Source organism: Bos taurus, chromosome 23 (assembly GCF_002263795.3).
Source record: "Bos taurus isolate L1 Dominette 01449 registration number 42190680 breed Hereford chromosome 23, ARS-UCD2.0, whole genome shotgun sequence".
In the NCBI taxonomy this organism is placed as follows: Eukaryota; Metazoa; Chordata; class Mammalia; order Artiodactyla; family Bovidae; genus Bos; species Bos taurus.
This window is the reverse complement of record NC_037350.1, coordinates 48,102,900-48,122,432: the sequence shown is the minus strand read 5'-3', so window position 1 is coordinate 48,122,432 and position 19,533 is coordinate 48,102,900. Positions and strand designations below refer to the sequence as shown.

The 19,533-nt window shown below is 53.3% G+C and overlaps 1 protein-coding gene across 7 annotated transcripts in view; it reads left to right on the top strand.

The window, feature by feature from the left end:
* RREB1 (ras responsive element binding protein 1) overlaps positions 1-19,533 on the top strand; it is a 166,905-nt gene that overhangs the window by 92,845 nt on the left and 54,527 nt on the right. For all 7 annotated transcript variants that reach the window (XM_059880701.1, XM_059880703.1, XM_010818623.4 and 4 more), the window contains exons 2-4: positions 12,305-12,420; positions 15,959-16,081; positions 16,673-16,885. In XM_059880701.1, coding sequence (XP_059736684.1) covers positions 16,715-16,885 — 171 coding nt within the window. In that variant the 5' untranslated portion in view covers positions 12,305-12,420; positions 15,959-16,081; positions 16,673-16,714. The remainder of the gene's footprint in view (positions 1-12,304; positions 12,421-15,958; positions 16,082-16,672; positions 16,886-19,533) is intronic.

Genomic DNA, 19,533 nt, shown 5'->3' with positions numbered 1-19,533 from the left:
CCACAGAGCTCTGAAAGGCTTCCTCGGGCATATTCAGGGAGCACGGCAGACGCCGTTGTTTCGCAAGTTTTCTATTTTCTTTGTCTGTACAGGTTGTTCCTGCCTTCACGGCTGGGAGGAAATCGAGGATGTGGAGCGCTTGCCGTTTGGCCGTGGGGCTGGCTCCTGTCCTCAGTCGGGCCAGCGACCCGGCCCAGTCCTCTGACAACAGGAGAGGGGCCCGCCGGGCGCAGCGCGGCCGCTCCGGTCTCTGCAGACATTTTTACTCTTGAAATCTAGCCTCAGAAAAGACCCTGAAAGTGCCGGCTCCCTTGAGCATAGGCACGGGGACTGGTGTCAGGGTTTAATGCGTGACCGTGCCTCTGTCGCTCGTTTGCCACCGTTTTCCCCATGGCCTGGCCTGTGTCACCGCTCCATCACCTCTCCCACCCGGCCCTCTCACCTCTGAGACCGGGAGGGGCTGGGGGGTTGTTTGCTTACTAGGCCAGGAAGTTTTTTCTTTTGTTCTTAATTGGCTCTGGAAGGATTCCTCATATCCCAGAAAGGAATTCTGGGGGACTGGTTCAAACATCTGATCTTATGGTCATCCCCAGAACCTGTTAACTTCACACATGCTGGCGTGATGCCAAGAAAGTGGAAGTCCTGGCCTTGAACGCAGGGAGCCGGGGCCCTCTGTGTGCTCTAGAGGGGGCACGCCCTATGGTCGTCCCACCCTGGAAGTGGCACACAGCCCCACATCCGCCTTCACTCATAAGAGGCGGAGTTTGGGCCCGGATACTTCACGGGAGCTCTCCGGGCATGAGGCAGGTGGAAGTCTTTGGACTAGGCCTGGGGATACCCAGGCGTCCTGGCAGACTTGAGTCTCCCAGGCGAGTCAGGCCTGGGAAGGCCGTCAGAGGTCACGGCCTGTCCTCGCTCTGCAGAGGAGAGGTCTGAGTGTCCCGGGCTGCTTGCTTATTAACACAGGGGAGCACGTGGTGTGCTGCCTGCGTTCCCGTGATCAAGGGATGTTATTAAATGCTCCTGAATTATTTTAATAATAGCAGTGTAAACGCAGACATTAACTGGAGCTACTGTAGCTGACTCCTGGGCTTTCTGGACTTGGATGAAGAGAGGCCCTTCGTTTAGCTGTGGACAGAAAGCACATGTGTGTGTGAGCCTGGGAAGCAAGTTCTGGGAAGCGGCCACCTCTCCCACTCGCAGGCCTAGGGAGGGCTAGGCCCCCGCGCTCAGAGGCTTTTAAAGCTGGAACTGAAATGGATGTTGGGTGGGTGTTGCTCGGCACGGTTCCAGGGTTTTGGAGGCCAGTCATACTTTGAACGAGTCAAACAGCCCCTCTCGGCAAGCTGCAGGAAGCCCGGCACTGGCTTCGTGTTGCTGCACGGGCAGGTCAGCGGGAGATAAAAGGCCGGGACTGTTGAGGCGAGCCCCCTCCTATCGCTGGCTGGCAGACTGTGGAGGGAAGATAAAAGGGGGGAACAGGGAGGTTCTTTCTGAGCAGCACGAGGGGGCCTTTATCACAGGAACGCAAGTCTAGCCAGGGGTGCGCGGGAGACCCTTAGCTGTACACGCACACACGTGTTAGCTCTGCGGGAGGACCCCGACAGGGTTTCCCAAACACACGAGGTCAGGTCTGTGTCTCGGGAACACTGGCAGGGGCCGGGCTTTTTCAGCCACAGCGGCCCTACGTCTGTAGTGTTGGTAATAATCACGTCAGCTTAAGTTAAGTGGGCGTCAGCCGGGGTTTCCAACTCCTGGTGGAGGTTTTCCAAGTGGAGGTGTGGGACCCACAGGAGGGACCGGGCCTGAGCAGACCGCAGACCCCGAGGGAGCACCCGAGGCCCCAGCGTGCCCTTGACTTCTTGCTGTTCTCTGGGGCGGCCGAGTTCTCAGCCAGGTCTCAGAGCCAAAGGGAGGAGCCCTGGTGTTGATCCCCCATTTGAGGTGTCCCTTCCTGTCCTGTGTCACTTTGGGGAGGGCTAAGGGCTTGGAGGGGGGTAGTGGCTTTCTCAGGGTGGGGCTTGTGAAGTGTGGCCCCCACCTTGAAGAGCCGGGGCCTGGGCAGCGTGAGCTCAGGCAGATGCAGAGAAGGACATGCTCTCGGCCCGTGGTGACTGGCTCAGACCCACGGGGCCAGGGGTTTAGCCCTCAGGGTTGCTTCAGTCAGACACCCCAGGAAGTGCAGTTGTCGTGAACTAATCACCCTCCTGGCTGTGGGGAGAAGTACCAAGATGGTCTGCGAGCCTCAGGCTTCCTCCAGCACTGGCTGGCCCACCACCGCCTGACTCCCCAGCTGCCTCTGCCCAGCAGCTCCTTAAAGCTGGGGGCTGGAGGACAGGCACCGCACCCCAAGGGCCTCTCTCCTGCCCGGAGCCACTTTGGGGTTGCCTCAGTTTACATGAAGAAACACCATTTGCTTGCTAGTGTTTTTGGTTGGCTGGCCTGTGATAAACACGTATGAGCTTCGTGTATCTCAAAGAGTGTTTGTTTTTCTTCTTAGACAGAGTAAGTGAATAATTTTCTTAGAGGCAAAGTAGAAGGGAGAATGGCCGCCCGTGAGGATGCCCAGCGGGCAGCCCTCCGAGCCGCTGAGTGCCGGCTCCGTGGCTGGAGTCATTCTCAGCTGACAGCTTGTAACGTCCCTCAGCCACTGTGGGACGAGGACCCCAGCTGACCGGTGGGCTCCACTGCCCCTGAGCGTTTCCAGCCGCACTTGCATCTTCCACAAAGTCACTGGGGTCTTCTAAGGGGCGTCATGCGGACCACCCCCCCCTGAATTCTGGGAAGGTGCAGTCAGATCCGGGGTTAACCACCTGCCCCGGGGCGCTCAGCTCGCCTCCAGCTCCTTCCCCCTCGAGGGAGAAGGGGAGAATCCTGTTTCTGAAGCTTGACCCTTTACCGAGCCTGTGGGAGAGGAGCGCCCAGCTCAGGGCCTGTGAAAGAGTTGCAGGATATTGCCTAAAACTCCCTGCAAACTGCTTCTGAACTTTACCCCAGCTTCCTCCCCGGGCTGTAAATGCGACTGAAGGCGCCGAGCCCCGGTCAGAGGAGTGTCCAGAGCAGCCCAGGCGCTCCCGCCCAGCTGCTGAGAGGCGGGCAGGCTGGGCGGCAGCTGCCCCGAGCCGGGCGCTCCAGCCGCGCCAGGAGAGGCAGCACAGGGTGGGCAGAGCCGGGCGCAGACTTCCCCGATTAAGCATATGTGAGGCCGGCCAGGATTTGTTTCAGCAGCGACCTGAAGCCGGAGGCGTTTTATTTCCTGCTGGCCACAGAGCCCCTCAAGCTGGCAGCAGCTGTTCCACTCCTAATTGTGGATGGGGTTGCATTTGTGATAAGCTAAATTATATTTATATTTCATTGTTACACTTAGGGGCTGGAGCAGAAATTATTTTTTCTTTTTTTTTAAGATCAGCACACTGGGCCTTGCCTGCCAAGTGTTGGCAATCTAAGAGGGCATGGCCGCCATAGGTGGTGGAGGGGCTGGGGAGGGCCGGCCCCAGGCCCAGCTAGCCTGCAGTGTCGCGGGTGCCGTCAGCAGCTCATAGGAGGTGCCGTCCTGTTCGTGAAGTGTTTTAGTTAATATTCCTCTGACTGATTTCTGTAAAGTATGGAGGGCTAGTATCACCAGCTGCGTTTTCCAGATGAGAGAACTGTAGCTCAGGGAGTGGAAGTTGCTCCACCGTGGCAGGCCGCATCCAGTGCAAGGCTGGGGGCCCAGCACGTGCTGCTTGGGCTGTTGTGCGTCCTTCTGTGACTCACAGTGGGATGAGGAGGGGACTGTCCTCTTGGAAGCACTGACTCTGGAAGTCAGAAGGCTCATCTGACTTGGTCTCCTGCCCCCCTGCAGGACTGGGTTGTGGTTATCCACCCTCTGCTTGATTACTTCCAGAGACCGCAAGCTCATTACTTTACGGGGCCTCTTTCCATCTGTGGGCAGCTCTGGCTGTTCAAAGCCCTGGTATAAAAGATGACGGCGTTCCAACCAGCTCTTCGGTGCCTCCCACCGAGACCGGGTTCCTGTCATGGTGGACATGGGGGTCGAGTGTGCCTCTCCCGTGTGCCAGGCCTTCAGGTGTCTCCACTTCCTCCAACCATTCTCCCCCTTCACTTGGTTTCCCAGGACTCTAGTTTGCTAATCACCGTCTCCAAATGATTTTTCCATGATGCTTTTTTGTGGCATCAGAAAGTGCAAGAATTTCAGAGTCAGACAACTGGTCTAGAATCCTGGCCCCATCCCTGCAGAGCATTCATTACCTGTTACAGCTTGGGGAGGATTAAATGTATGCAAAGTACCTACCCTGGTTTCTGGCCCAGAGTTTATGCCCCAGTAGATAATGTTGTTCTTGTTGTTTAGTTGCGAAGTCACTAAGACTCTTTGCGACCCCATGGACTGCCCCACGCCAGGCTTTCCTGTCCTTCACTGTCCCCCGGAGTTTGCTCAAATTCATGTCCAATGAGTCCGTGATGCTGTCTAACCATCTCATCCTCTGCCGCCCTCTTCTTTTGCCTTCCATCTTTCCCAGCATCAGAGTCTTTCCCAGTGAATCAGCTCTTCGTATCAGGTGGCCAAAGTATTGGAGCTTCAGATTCAGCATCAGTCCTTCCAGTGAATATTCAGGGTTGATTTCCTTTGGGATTGACTGGTTTGATCTCCTTGAAGTCTAAGGGACTCTTCCAGCACCACAATTCAAAAGCATCAAGTCTTTGGCGCTCAGCCTTCTTTATGGTCCAACTGTCACATCTGTGCATGACTACTGGAAAAACCACAGCTCAGACTGTGTGGACCTTTGTCTCTGCTGCTCAATGCGCTGTCTAGGTTTGTCGTAGCTTTCCTTTCAAGCAGTGTGCGTGTGCACTCACTCAGTTGTGTCTGGGGTTGTTGATGCTTCTCCTGGCAATCTAGATTCCAGCCTGTGATTCATCCATCCAGCATTTCTCATGATGTACTCTGCGTGTAAGTTAAATAAATAGGGTGACAGTACCCAGGCTTGTCTTACTCCTTTCCTAATTTTGAACCAGTCAGTTGTTCCATATAAGGTTCTAACTGTTGCTTCTTGATTTGCATACAGATCTCTTTCAGGAGGCAGGTCAGGTGGTCTGGTATTCCCATCTCTTTAAGGATTTTCCACAGTTGGTTGTGATCCACGGAGTCAAAGTTTTTCTCATAGTCAGTGAAGCAGAAGATGTTTTTCTGGAATTCCCTTGTTTTCTCTTATGATCCAACAGATGTTGACAGTCTGATCCTCTGCCTTTTCTAAATCCAGCTTGAACATCTGGAAGTTCTCAGCTCCCGCACTACTTGAAGCCTGGCTTGAAGGATTCTGACCATAACCTTGCTAGCATGTGAAATGAGGATGGTTGTCTGGCAGTCTGAGCGTTCCCTGGCACTGCCTTTCTTGGGGATTGGAATGCAAATTGACCTTCTCCAGTCCTTGGGCCACTGCTCAGTTTTCTAAATTTGGTGGCATACTGAGTGCGGCACTTTAACAGCATCATCTTTTAGGATTTGAAATAGCTCAGCTGGAACTCCGTCGCCTCTACTAGCTTTGCAGTGATGCTTCCTAAAGTGAAAGTGAAGTCGCTCACTCGTGTCCCACTCTGCAACCCCATGGGCTGTACCTGCCAGGCTCCTCCATCCATGGAATTTTCCAGGCAGGATTACTGGAGTGGGTTGCCATTTCCTTCTCCAATGCTTCCTAGGGCCCTCTTGATCTCACACTTCAGGATGTCTGGTTCTGGGTGAATGACCACACCATCATGGTTATCTGGGTCATTAAGACCTTTTTTGTATGGTTCTTTTGTATTTTCTTGCTGCTTGTTCTTAATCTTTTCTACTTCTATTAGGTCCTTACCAAAAAGCTTCCCTCTTGCTCAGACGGTGAAGAATCTGCCTGCGATGCAGGAGACCTGGGTTCAATCCCTGGGTTGGAAAGATGCCTTGGAGAAGGAAATGGCAACCCATTCCAGTATTCTTGCCTAGAGACTCCCATGGACAGAAGAGCCATGGTACATTCCATGGGGTTGAAAAGAGACAATAGATAATACCCCATAGTTATTAGAGAAGGGATCCTGTGAAACACAGATCATTGGATAAACACTAGGCTTGTGACATACTCTAACTAAAATACTATTTTCTCTTTTAGCAATAGCTTTCTTTTCTGTTTTATAAATTCCTCAGCCAAGGTAACTTGTGGAGACCTCTCCCCACCCTTCCTGATAAGCCATCAGAGCAGATCTAAGAGTGGTGGGTGGGGTGGAGGCTCCTAAACCTTATCCCCTGCAGGTACTCTTGTGAGCAGTCTCCTGCCTTAGGGAAGACCCTGCCTTGCCCTGCCCCAGGGGTAGGTGAGCATGCTCTGGGTCCTCTGTCCCTCTGCTCAGCCCGAGGGCTCCCCCACCTCCCTTCTCAGCAGCTTCCTTGTGGATCAGAGAGCCATACAGGTTTCTGCCAAGTTGGGCAAGAAGGTGATGAAATACTAGATCCTGGAGGCCAGGAAAAGACTGGCTCACCTGGGGAGAGGGACAGAGCTGTGCCCGCGAGCCACCAGGCTTCTCCCCACAGAGGCCCCTGGGAGCGAGTGGTGGCCACGCAGTGGCGGGGCCCACGTCGTCTCTGGCAGCGGTGAGAGCATCCTGCACGTGGGGGGCGGGGGAGGGCACAGGAGAGGAGCCCGCTCCTCACAGGAAAGGCCCCAAGGAGGGATACGGGAGGCACGTGGGTCCCACAGGACGGCTCCTTCCAGCGGGGACCAGGACATCTCCCCACCTTCCCCGCGGTTCATGTGTTAAGTAGTGAATTCACTCAGGCTCACGTAGATAGGTTTGGTGAGCAGAACCCAGTCTCCCCAGCCAACACGCCTCCTTGCTGACAGTGTGTGTAATGTCGCAATTAAAACATCCAAGTGGTTTTTCTTTTTTAAAGAGAGACTGTCCCTGTCCCTTAAGGCTCTCCTTCCTACCACATTCTCCTGAGCATTAAAGTGTCTCTTGACGTGAAGACAGCAGATGTTCCTTCCGAAAGGTAGCATCACAGTCTCTGTTAACCCTGGGCTCCACGGGGGCCCCAATACCTGGGCAGGAAGGGGCAGGCACTCCAGGCTCTGGGGACAATGTCCATTCCATTTTCCTCCCTCCACTGTGGGGTCCCATTAAGAGAGAACCCGCTGGAGATGGGGTCCCATTAAGAGAGAACCTGCTGGAGATGTGAGCTCATTCTGAGGCTGGGGGAGCTGTGAGGTTGCCCCCCGCCCCCCCACCCCTGCCAGGAGCGTCAGAGAAGGGAGGGACCTGGGGGGACCTCGGAGGTGTCCAGGCCAGAAATGGAGACCGGCTCCCAGCTCCCTGGAAGGAGGCTTTCCGGGGGCACACAGGTTGGTGAAGGCTGTAGCTGCGGAGGGCCTTTGAGGATCCAGAGCTGCCCAGGGCCCAGACCGAGTGGTTCTGCTTTCTGTGCACTGCAGGCTGCCCTGCCCTGCCCGAAGCTCACAGCCTGCTCGTCCCCTGCTCCTGCGGAAGCTGAAATAGGCCCTGCGCACACCGGCCTGATCCCTGTCCTCTTGCCCTTACTGTTATTTTTTTATCTGACTCTGCGACCCCATGGACTGTTGTCTGCCAGGCTTCTCTGTCCATGGGATTCTTCAGGAAAGAATACTGGAGTGGGTTGACATTCTCTTTTCTAGGGGGAACCTTCTCAACCCAGAGATCGAACCCAGGTCTCCTGCATTGCAGGCAGATTCTTTACCGTCTGAGCCACCAGGAAAGCCCCCCAAATTATTTCTTTGTGGTAAATAAAGCTAAAGTTAGAACTGGGGTCTGAGTCTCTGCTCCAGAGCCATGAGTTTTGCTCCCAGGAGTATGATAAACCAGGGCCTTCCTCCAGGTCATCATAGAAAGAACGTTTTTCAGGGAGATCCCTCGCCTTTCTTCTAGAATCTGTATGAAGCACTGGTTCTCAAAGCTGGACTGAACCCCTGGGAGCCAGTACACAGGGTCCAGGGCAGTGTCCAGGCCTGGGAACCTGCCTTCCTTCTTTCTCTTAGTTTAACTGAGATGCAGTTGACACACAGCATTGTGTGGATTTAAGGTGGACAGGGTGGTGATCGACTCACATATATTGAGCATCTGCATTTCCAAGCAAGATCTGTGATGCTGCTGTGGACGGGAAGCCTCTGGGGTGGCTGTGCTGGAGGGAGGGTCAGGAGCTCAGCGGCTGGAGGAGAGTGCAGTTTCCTCCCCGGGGTGCTGGTGCTGGTTTGATCTGTGCGGTTCTCACTCTGCCGTCTGGGCTCACGTCTCCTGCCCCCCAGCACTCCCTCCACGCGTGAGCTCTTGGTGGTTGGATCAGTGGGACTCAGCCTCCCGGACAGGGTTGGGCTGTTGGGGTTTCAGGAGCCTAGTGGCATCCTTCCAGTCACCTGCTTGGAGAAACAGGGTGCAGACTGTGGGCCCCAGTGCGCAGCAGGGTGGGGTGCGGGTCCACTCCTGCTCCTGCCAAGGACGAAGGTGGGGGCCCAGGGTGCCTTTTTCTTGCCTACAAGGGCGGAAGTGGGAGGTCGGGCGCTGAGCCGCCTCGAGGGGCAGGAGTGATTCAGAGACAGTTGTTAGAAGCCCGAGAATGTGACTGCAGGAGCGCATCTGGGCTCTCAGGCCTGCGCCAGGCCTCGGGAGTGTGGCCAAGAGACGCTGAGCAGGGTGGAGAGTCTGGGTTCGCTTCGCTGTTCCACCATGGTCTTGGGGGGCTGCCCGGTGGGACTCAGCCTCACGGGGCTACTGTTAAGAGGGTTAAATGAGATGATGTGCTCAGCGTGCAGCGAGCAGTGTTCAGAGAAGAATATTGGCGTGTTCAGAGACTGTTCGCCGCTCTTATCATAAACCCTCGTTCTAGTCTCTTAGTGTTGTGGGGGTCGAGTTTGGAGCCGAGAATCTTCCATCGCTGGGGATCAGGGAGGCTTGCGGTGGCAGCGGCCCCTGAAGGATGGGGTTGAGGGAGGAAACTGAGCAGAGTGGCGCCCAGTGGGCAGGAAGACCCGGAGGGAAGCGGGCAGAGATGGGGAGCTTTGAGGGCGGGTCACAGCCCTCCATTAGAGGGAGACGCGTCGTGGGGGCAGAGCTCAGGAGACAGCTGGGGCGTGGGGTGGAGAGGGGGCAGGCCGCGTCCCCTCACCTCCAGCTCTGCTCTCTGGATCGTGGCCTGTGCCACAGGGTGCTTCTGCTCGCCGCCCCATGCGCCCTCCCACCCCACCCCGGGAAGATGCAGGACTGGCTGGAGCGGCTCGCGGGGCCCTCCGCACTAGGCGTGCGCCGGTCCACGCCGAGGCTCTAGTGACGCTCCGCGCCTCCGTTTGCGCCATTTGACCCAAGCCCAGGCGGCGAGGGGGAGGGGCTGTGCACGGGTTGCCGCCCTACCCAAGGCACACACCGAACCCTTAGCCAAGAAACACATCAACTTCCTGGAACTCGGAGCAGTCAGCGCAGCTGTCAGCCTTCAGAGCACACGCGAAGCTGTCCTGGTTAGAGGAGACGGTTTTGCCCCAAGCTCTACAGGCACGGCCTTGGTGCACAGCTTGCCTGGTTGGGTTTCATCCCAGCCTAACCAAGACTTCCTGCGTCAGCCCATCCTGAGAGAGATGTCCTTGCTGCTGGTTAAGCCCTATCGTAGCCCAGAGCACTTTAGTATCTGAATTCCTCTAAACTCACACTCATTTAGCCCATCCGGGTTCCATCCCACGTCGGCCCGAACCGGCTGTTCCCACCAGGGGATCGGCCGTCCCCGGTATCTGGAGGAGCGGCAACCTGGCCGCTGCAGTAAAGCTCCCCACCGCCTGGTCTCGGGCTCCCGCTGTCATCCTTGGCATGCAAGCCTCCCCCATCTCTCCTGGGGGCTCAGGACAGATTGTAGACCTCACGTCGAGAAGCCTGCGGGCTCGCGCAGGCTGGGAGCCTAGCTTCTGGACTATCTTCCCTTTCATCTCTCATCTTTCCTGTGCTGTCTCTTTGGACCTGGAGACAGGGTCCTTAATCTCTTCTTTCTGGCTGAGCATAGCAGGGTCCCTTATCTCCTCAGGGGCTGGGGCCGGCCCGCCCCTCCCCGCAGCCCCAGCGTGGACCTCTGCCCGCTCCACGCCACCCTGCCTCCCTGGAGTCTGATCTGGGCAGAGCCTGTTGGGGGCGGGGGTGGGGGGGGGTGGCGGAGATGCGATCCGGAAATGCAGGCTCCTTCCCCAGAGCCGGAGACCCACCTCCAGCTTCCTGGATTCCTGTCTCTAGGTACTGCCTCTCCTGGTGTGTCTTCCCCTCCTCCCCTTTTTTTGAGGTGCTGGTGATAGTAAAAGGTATCTTGAATTTCCTTCCAAAGACTGTCCTGTACTTTCCCACTCTCTGAGTTGTGTGAGTCCCTTAGGCCTGGTGGAACCCAAAACAAACAGGGCAGTGACTCTTGTTAGTCAGCTTAATCACACGACGTTCTTGATATTCAGATCATTTACATCCAGGATCAGAGGCAGGAACTTCCAGGGTCAAGTCTGTGAGGTTGGCCTCTCCTCTCGTTGGTTCCCCTGAGTGGATGGAAGAGGTTACTTGGTGGGCTTTTAAAGTATCATTTTTAAGTGAGGGGAGGGAGAGGGTCCTCATTTTAATGGGAATCTTAGTTATATTCTGGACAGTTTCAACTCCAGAGACTTGTCTCTCTGACGTACGTTTTTATTCATTATGTGAAAAACTATAGTTCAAACTACAATCGGAAATCTTGGCAGTTCCGAGGGGGAAAAAACCACGGAGCTATTCTTCTCCAGATTTTCTTCCTGATAATATTTGCCATTAATAAAAATGAGTAACAAAAAAGGGAAACTTTGCTTGCTTTTTTTTTTTTTTAACAGTTTGTAATTTCACCTTTAGGCATCTTTAAATTTAGATGGGTGGGAATAATCTGGTTTGTTTCTGAAACCTCATGGGAATTTTAATAAAATGGTCTTAATTCATATATATTAAGTAAAACCAAGATTCTTACCCTGCTTATTCAGGATGAGTTTCTGGGGTCCCTGATCCTTTTGATACTGAAGGAAAATGTTGGGTATGGGCGTATATCCTTTTATGTATACAAGGGTCCATAATTTTCATCAGCTCCTCAAGGAGGGTCTTGCTCACAAGAAGCACGGAGACAATTACTGGAGTAGTAATAAGGGTTCCTCCTAGTTTACCAGGGCCAGGGGGCGGTCTCTGGTCTTTCAGGGGCTGTCCCTGTTACTCCTGGTTTCTTTGACACTTTGTTCAAAATCTGAAAACCTTTTCAAAAGAGAAAGGCACAAAGAAAACGATGGAGCCCTGAGGCAGTGAGGTGTAAAGAGAGAAGCTGTTGTGGTGTCAGAAATCATTGAGCATCTGCTTCTGACCCACCGCAGACCCGTCCAGCGGGAGCCTGCCCACCTTAGGTGCTTAGTAACCGTGCGGACAACGCGAGTGAGATTCAGGGTGATAACTGGGCGTGTGTCATGCCAGGCAGCTTTTCTGCAGGCGCTCCGCAGGGTTTGATAGAAGCGTATCGAGCGAACGTTTCTCCAGCGCTTGTTCGCGTGGCTGCCACTTCCCTCCTTTGCCCAGTTTTGCCCTCTTCAGAGGCTGTTTCAGAGACAGAACGTGCTGGCTGGGTGGCTCTGGGAAAGGTTACGTTCCAGGTTTCTCTAAATTTCCAGAGGGCCAGACACAGCTTTCTCCCGGATCAGGGGTCCGAGACCCCTGGTGGCGCCCCCTGAGCCGACTTTCTCAGACCCTCAAAGGGTGTGTGTAATTTGAGTTTTCTGTGTGTCCCTTACAGAAAAGGAAAGATACACTTTAGGACACTTTCTCCATCACTCAGGAAAAGGTGTAATCGTCACTGCTTTACGTTAAGAGGCTGTTTAGTTCCGTGTTTTCCTCTCAGTTCTCTTCTTCTCTCCTCCTGCTTCTGCCAGCACTGAGTGCTTGCTGTCTTTTCTTCTCCACCTTGAAACTGGCCATCCATCCTTGCCTTCTGCCAGCACGCCAGTAAGGTGCCCAGAGCTCCCCTTGGCGCCATTCCCGTGTGGCGTTGCCTGCGATGTTGTTGGGATGTGCTTTAGGGGTTCCTTCTCTCCAGGTCGTGCTGGATTCCAGTCGCTCTTGCTCACGTGGAGTTGGCCTCATTGCTGGAAGCTTGCTTAGAAACACGGGGAGCGGGGGGATGCCATGGTCCTTAGCTGGTGGCTCCCACGGTGCAAGTGCAGAACGTGTTGCAGGGCCAGGACCCTCTCTGGTGTGGACCCCCTCCTCATGCCTCTGCTTCTCGTTTCTGTAGGTTGCTGCACTCTGCTCCAGAGGCGGTGGCTTTGAGGCGTGACCCTGCCCACGCTTCGCCCCGCCAGCACCAGCTCCTCAGCAAGGAGGGCCCGCTTGAGAAGACGAATAAGACAGGTCAGTCTAACTTGATTGACTTTCCTTGAATCATAGTAACTTTGAGTGTTGTCTTCCTTCATGTCCCCACATCCCCTTGGAGTGGTCCACCCTCTGCTTGGGGTCCTCCCGAGGCTTTGATGCAAAACCACAGACAAGCTTTCACGGTGGACTGCGGGTTTTCCCTGGGCTAGTGGCCTGGGGCGTGGGATGAGAAGTCTTGGAAAGGGTGTCGAGGCCCTGGCTCACAGGAAGCCACGCTGCAGGCACCCCTGTTCCCTGCTTCTCCTTTGCCACCCCCAGATTTGGACTCTGTGTTTAAAACTAGAACACCAGTCCTGTCCACTTGGCCATGTCAAAGGGATTTCCTCTCACATCTGTGACTTGGGAATCTCATCTGGGTTTCCAGTCCTCTCTGGTCCCAGATAAAGGAGATGATACTAGCATGGGGTCAGTGATTTTTATTTTGTTCATTATGACTATTATTATTATTTTTATTTACAGTAATAGAGCAGATATATAGATAGGTGTCAGGGAGCAGAGACTGAAAATATTAGGACTGTAAATATTTATAAAGAAAAATGTGCTTTGTAAATGGACCTGAGACTGTTAATCCTTCCTTTCATCCCCTGAGATTGAGAATCGGAAGGTGTAGGTTGGTCAGTTGGGTCATTGCTCTAGTGTGGGCCAGGGTCAGGCGTGGGCAGGGAGGACTGACTAATTCTAGCCGCTGGCTTCTGGTTAAATGAGTGGATAAATGCACCTTAATATTAAGGTGGATTTGTTTTTTCTAACTGGGAACAATGAGCTATATTGTTTTACACCAGGTCCCTTCCATTCTTCCTGTTCCATCCTCCCAGAAGGAGAAGTCACACATAAGACACAAGCGCACACCCGGAGAAAAATCTCAGAAAAGATTTTCTATGCAGGCTGGCATGGGTGCTTCTGAAAGGGCTGCCTAGGATGAGTCCACTGACCGTTTTCTTTTCAAACAGTGTAACTAGGAGTTTCATTTTGTTAATTGCACTTTCTGATCAGAGATGAGAAGAGTCTCTACTACTATTTACTTACATTTGAACTAGGAAAAGGAAGTAAATGTCGGTGATCTCGGCGTCATCACTGGGCAGGGTCACACTTCACACTTTATCCCAAAGGAGGAAGTAAATTTAGCAAATGTCTTCCTGTCCAGACAAAGTGGGAAACAGCAAATTTGCCTGACTTTTCTCATTTTCCAGTTGGGATGTAAGCACTTGCAGCTTTCAGCCTGTAGGTTGGTGAGCGGTTGTGACTGTTGCTGGGTTTTCTATCCTTCGGGCATTTACAGAGTCTGCAGGGAAGGTTTCTTTACCATCTTAGTGATTGTGACAGAAGTTCTTACTAGCACTTTACCTCTTCTTGGTGAATATATTTGCGTTGATTTTCTTGTTGACTGTTTCCCTTCTGTCCCGTTTTCTTTCCCTCCTCAGTGAGAGACGTGGACCATGTTGTTTGTAACTTCTAATTTTATGTCCATCTGAAAGGACTTAAATCTAGTCCTAGTCTGAAAAACTCTACCACGTTTTTCTTCTCTAAGTGCCATGATAAGACAAAAACAAGATCATTGAAACTATCCCACTATAAATGGTAGAAAGGTTGAGATAATTTTTACTGACATAATATAATTACAATAAAGATTTCTAGTCATCTATGATTTGATGTATATTGAAACTATGGTGGGGATAGGGGGGCTTCCCTGGTGGTCCAGTGGCTGAGACTTCACACGTACAACGCAAGGGACCTGGGTTTGATCCCTGGTCGGGGAGTTAGACCCCACGTGCTGCAACTCAGACCCAGCACAGCCAAGTAAATAAGTATTTTAAAAAACAAACCTCTGGGCGATATATATTTAAAAGAATGAGAGGGTTTTAGTATAGAAGGTGCCCCTTACACGAATCAAGGAAATAATTGTTCACTGACTGGATTACAGTTCTAGGGAACTGAGGATACTTTCGTTAGAAATCCTTTAAAGAAAGAAAATGAGGTATGTACATGTATACTTCTGTGTGTGTACCTGTGTTGAATGTTTTTCCCTAGAGAGGAATTTCCCAAATGAACTTTCATAGACAGTCAGAATGGGAAGCACAGTTTTTAATAAGTTTAAATGGTCTTCCATATGGGAGAAGCTTCATGGAAAGAAAACAGCTTTGGGGTTGTCTTGTTTTTTTGTTCGTTTTAATTTGGGACCGAGGTTTCCTTTTGCTCTTTTCATGTGGAAGACGCAAGGGTGAGGCTGGGTCAGTGGTCTGAACAGTTGTGTGTTTGGCAGTTAGTCCTTTTACTTACCATTTGGAAAACCATTGGTTCATATCTTCAAAATGTCTGGGGCTTCCCAGGTGGCGCTGGTGGTAAAGAACCCGCCTGCCAATGCAGGAGACACAAGAGACGTGGCTTCCATCCCTGGGTCAGGAAGATCCCGTGGAGGAGGGCACGACAACCCACTCCAGTATTCTTGCCTGGAGGATCCCATGGACAGAGGAGCCTGGGGCGCTACAGTCCATGGGATCGGAAAGAGTCAGACACGACCGAAGCGACTTAGCACGCACACACACATGTTCTTCAAAGTGTCTACTAACAAGGAAGGCAGATTTTGTCTCTCGACAAGGAGAGTGTTACTGCTGAGGTTCTCTTTGGCTCTTGGGTAAGGTTTTAGCTTGGGGCTTGTCAGCTGATGGCCCGTCCGTTGTGTGAAGCCGTCAGATGGCTGTGTCCCCAGCCTTTCCTGCTCTGCTGCCAGACACGTTCGTGGCTGCTCCAGGAGTCCCCGTTTGTCACGCCCTACCTGGGTCACTTCTCCCAGAGGCGGAAGGGGAACCACAGGCAGTCATGTCCTCTCCAGGGGGGCTCCTGAGCATTCACTTTGCTCCTGAGATAATGCGCTTGATCACTGAGGCAGTGTGGACGTGCAGAACTTAAGGCACACCGGAGGGTAACAGGGTACGTGGCCAGAGAAAATCTTCCCAGATAAAATAAAGGAAACGGGTTACCTGGAGACTTAACTTCCTATAGCCAATAGTACTTGTGTGGAAGAAGCATGCTAGAAGAGGCCTGGAGAAGTAAAGCTGGATTGTCCGGGGGCTGTAGTGTTCCCTGCAGTCATCCTTCCGTATTACCAGGTTTTTTTAAGGTCTGACCTGTTCCCTCCTAGACGCTGAGTCTTTAGCAGATTCCTTCCCTGCCTCATCTTTGGTCAGTTTTAGGAGGCGGGACACGGGTCAAGAGGGAGTCTGAGACTCCTTGTGGGGAACAAGGGTAGAGAAAGTTCGCTGTATGTGGACCATGTGAGCTTCAGAAAATAAAACACCACAGAATCGTTTTGGCTGTTGGGAGTGAGGGCGATGCGCTGTAGGGAACATCAGTTAAGAGTGAAAAACAACCACAGAATGTGGTTTTGGAAGAAAAAGAAGACTCAGACATCTCCCGTACGGTTCCCTGTAGTCTGGTGAGTGCAGCGGTCTGAGATTACAGCAAACGTGGTTTCTGTTTTTCCTTCTGAACCTTTCTGCCCTTGCTTCCCTTCCAGTGTCGACGAGAGATACGAAGAGAAGAGAAAAAGGAGCCCCCCAGCCTCGCTGCCTCGTCCGTGCGCCCAACCCCCGCAGCAGATGACGCGCTCATAGTGCATCAGCTGGGGCGGAGAATGGAGGTAATCGCCAGTGCGGGCTGGGTTTTCCTTCCTTCCATTTTCTGGGGGAAGGTACATTACATCTTCATATGTTTTAAGAAACAGCCTTTTTTATGCTGATTTGAAATTTGGTTGTAACGTTGGGTGGTGGTGTGGCTTCTCAGTTGTCTTACAGTTTGGACTCCCCCATTAAAATCGGGTATTGCGGCCTGGAGTTAGGTGAGAGCCAAGGTTTCTCACCTTCCGTTTCTGGGTCTAGAACACGCTTGCAGTAGTGAGTAGGCTGCTAGGAGGCCGCTGGCCAGATGGGCCCTCCCGGCCTTATTAACTGTTGGAGCCTTTCCCACTCTGCCTCGTGAAAGATTAGCAAAGGAAGAGGACCTGCCTTGGGTCACCTCGTCGGTGGCCCATACTCAGAAAGGAAGCAAGGCAGTCAGTTCAGTGTGACAGCGCTTGGTTGAGATGGAAGCTTCAGTCACGTGAGCACGTGTGTCGGCTGAACTGAAGGGGAGGGCTTAACCTGGCTGCAGCGGTGGTAGCCGTGGCCCCTGCCACCTGCCTGCCCGGTGCCTCAACTTCCCAGCGATCACATCAGCAGTTTCTCACTTTCAGTTCTGTGGCCGAGGCTTTCTAGAAGCTTAAATCCTTGTCCCAATGACGTCAAGCTCGCCCATTGGCCTGGAGGGTTCAGACTTGTCTTCCATCAACACCATGATGTCAGCAGTCATGAGTGTGGGGAAGGTCACCGAGAATGGCGGGAGCCCCCAGAGCGTCAAGTCCCCCACGAAGCCTCCGGGACCAAATCGGATCGGCCGAAGGAACCAGGTAAGCGTCCGTGCGCGTGCAGTGGCTTCCGTGAGAGCACTGAGGGAGGGATGTCCCCTTGAGCCCCAGCTCCCTGAGCCAGAACCCTGGACGTGGTCTGAACGGCACAGACACACCCAGAGGCCATGATCCCTTTTCAGGTGCTAATTGTAACTTAGGTCGGTTTCCATTCGCAGAGAAGGTTTTCTGTGCTGAAGTGTCAGTGTTGATGAGAGCACCCCTACCGGCACCCCACCCCGCCCTGTGACCTTGTGACTTGATTTGAACCCAAGCTCTCTTAACTCAGAGGGTAAAGAATCTGCCTGCAATGCAGGACACCTGGGTTAGATCCTGGGTCAGGAAGATCTCCTAGAGAAGGGAACGGCAACCCACTCCAGTATTCTTCCCTGGGAAATCCCAGAAACAGAGGAACTTAGTGAGCTACAGTCCATAGGGTCGCAAAGGGTTGGACACGACTGAGCGACTTTCACACACACACACATGCTGTCTTCACGGTACAGGCGAAGCAGAGAGCTCAACTTGCTCCTCTCCTGTGACGTGGTTCCTTTCTTCACTCACACAGCTGGTTAACTGGTTTTACGATGCCTCCTCCTTGATTTCTTAAGTGTCTGCAGCACAGATAGCCAGTGAGTCCTCGCTCTGCTGGACTGCTCTCCAGCTTTCCAGCCTTGACAAGGCATGCACCTGGGTGCCTGAGGATCCCCCTCGGGATGCCATGTGTTCCTCTTGAGTTTTCAGAGATCATCGCAGTGGGCAGGGGCATAGGACGGCAGGGATGTTATGAAAGGCCGTGTTTCCTCCCTTGGGAAATGAGATGAGTCTTAATGTCCCCATGGCGCACTTGAGAAAGTGTTGCTGTCCTGCAGCAGTGTGCTCAACAGTGCCCGAGGAGCGAGGTGGCCGTTCCCCTTTCTGCTCTGCGTCCACATGGTGTGAACATCCTTTGCTTGGCTTCCCTGACTCGGTGGAGTCCCACCACACCCTTGGGAGAAGGCAGCCTTCTGACTATCTGGAGACCGGGGATGGGCAGGAAGGTAAACCTGTTGGGCTTTTGTGAGTTAGTTTTCTTTTTTATTAATAATCCCAAAGTGACTGTCCTTATGCAGAATTGTCTGAGCACAGTCCTTCCAGCCCAGCGTGATGGTCCCCTATACACTGGTAGAAGTCCAGCGTGAGTCACGGCCCCGGTACAGGGTGCCCTCCAGAAAAAGTCCCAGCCTCACATCCCTCCAGCGACGGAGGCGGGTCTGTTTCTCCACCTCGTCCTCAAGGCTGAAGACTCGGAGTTAAATGATGCTGTCGGGTGGGGGCATTGATACTTTTTCTCTCTTTTTTTCCTTTTCTCCGCGTGCCTCTCTTCCTGTGGGTACCTGAGAAAATTCTCAGCCTGTTTGACTGTGGCCTGAGCCAAGAAGGAGCGCTAGCTCTGGGAAGAAAAGGTTTATTTTCAGTCTCACGTGACTGTCCGTCCATCCATCTATCCGTCCGTCCATCCATCCATCCCCCCATTTCACAGTGTTTGCCCCTCATTCCTTCCAGCCAGGCACTGTGTGCTGGGTGCCAGCTCTTTCTGAGAGAGCCCAGCACGACCCAGCAGGGGCAGAGCCGGCCCAAGTCCAGGCTCGGTCCCGTCCCAGGGATTCAGAGAGTAGGTAGAGCCGTGGAGGGACCCGTGGCCTTCTGTCTGCACGTGGGGCGTGCAGGGGACCCACAGGGGTGTCTGGGCCATTCGTCACCCGCCTCCTGTGTCCTCTGGGCTCCTCAGGGCACCAGCTTAGGCTTTTGAAAAGAGGTCTGGGCGAGAGGCAGGATGGGGAAGATAGCACGTTAGAAAAACGCAGCGTGGTCCCTACCGGGCTGGACGGGAGGGCTGGAGGGCGCCCTGAGGAGCAGAGTTCCAGGGCAGATTAGCCACCGCTGGAAGCCAGCAAGGGTGCCAGATTGTTTCATTATGGAATGGTTAGTTATCACATTAGCTGCTAATTTTATCTGTCAGCTCGGGAAGCAAGCTCCCTCTACCAGCGCAGCCGCAGCCTCTGGGTTCGGGCCTCTCCAGCAGGGCTCCGCCAGCGTCACAGTGCTTCCTCTTCTGCCTGCTTTGTCTTTAAAATCGAATCTGAGTCTGGAGACTCCTCCTCCCAGATCATCGTGGATGTCATGACTCTGTGCTGAGGGCCGCAGTGCACCGCTGCCCGCCTCCAAACGGGATCGGGCTCCAGTTCATGGCAGAGCCCGGAGTCAATCCCTTTAGTCCCAGGGGCCACTCAGCGCTTCTGGTGTCTGCCTCATGGGGCTCACAGGGTGATTTTTTTTTTTTTTTTTTTTTAGGGAATTTTCATCCTCAAGAGGCTGGCTACTTGGAGGGCCTGGCTTTTTACATTTATTTACGTCCTCCAGTGAATCTCTTTTAAAAAAAATTCTTTTTGGATTTCCCTGCTGGTCCAGGGATTCAGACTCCACGCTTCCACTGCAGGGAGCACAGGTTGACCCTGGTGAGGGAAGTTCTGCGTGCCACACAGTGGAAGCAAAAAACAAACTACGTACAAACACATTTGTCTGTTTGGCTGTGCTGGGTGTTAGTTGTGGCATGAGAGAGACCTTTTATCTTCATTGTAGCACGTGGGGTCCAGTTCCCGGACCAAGGATCG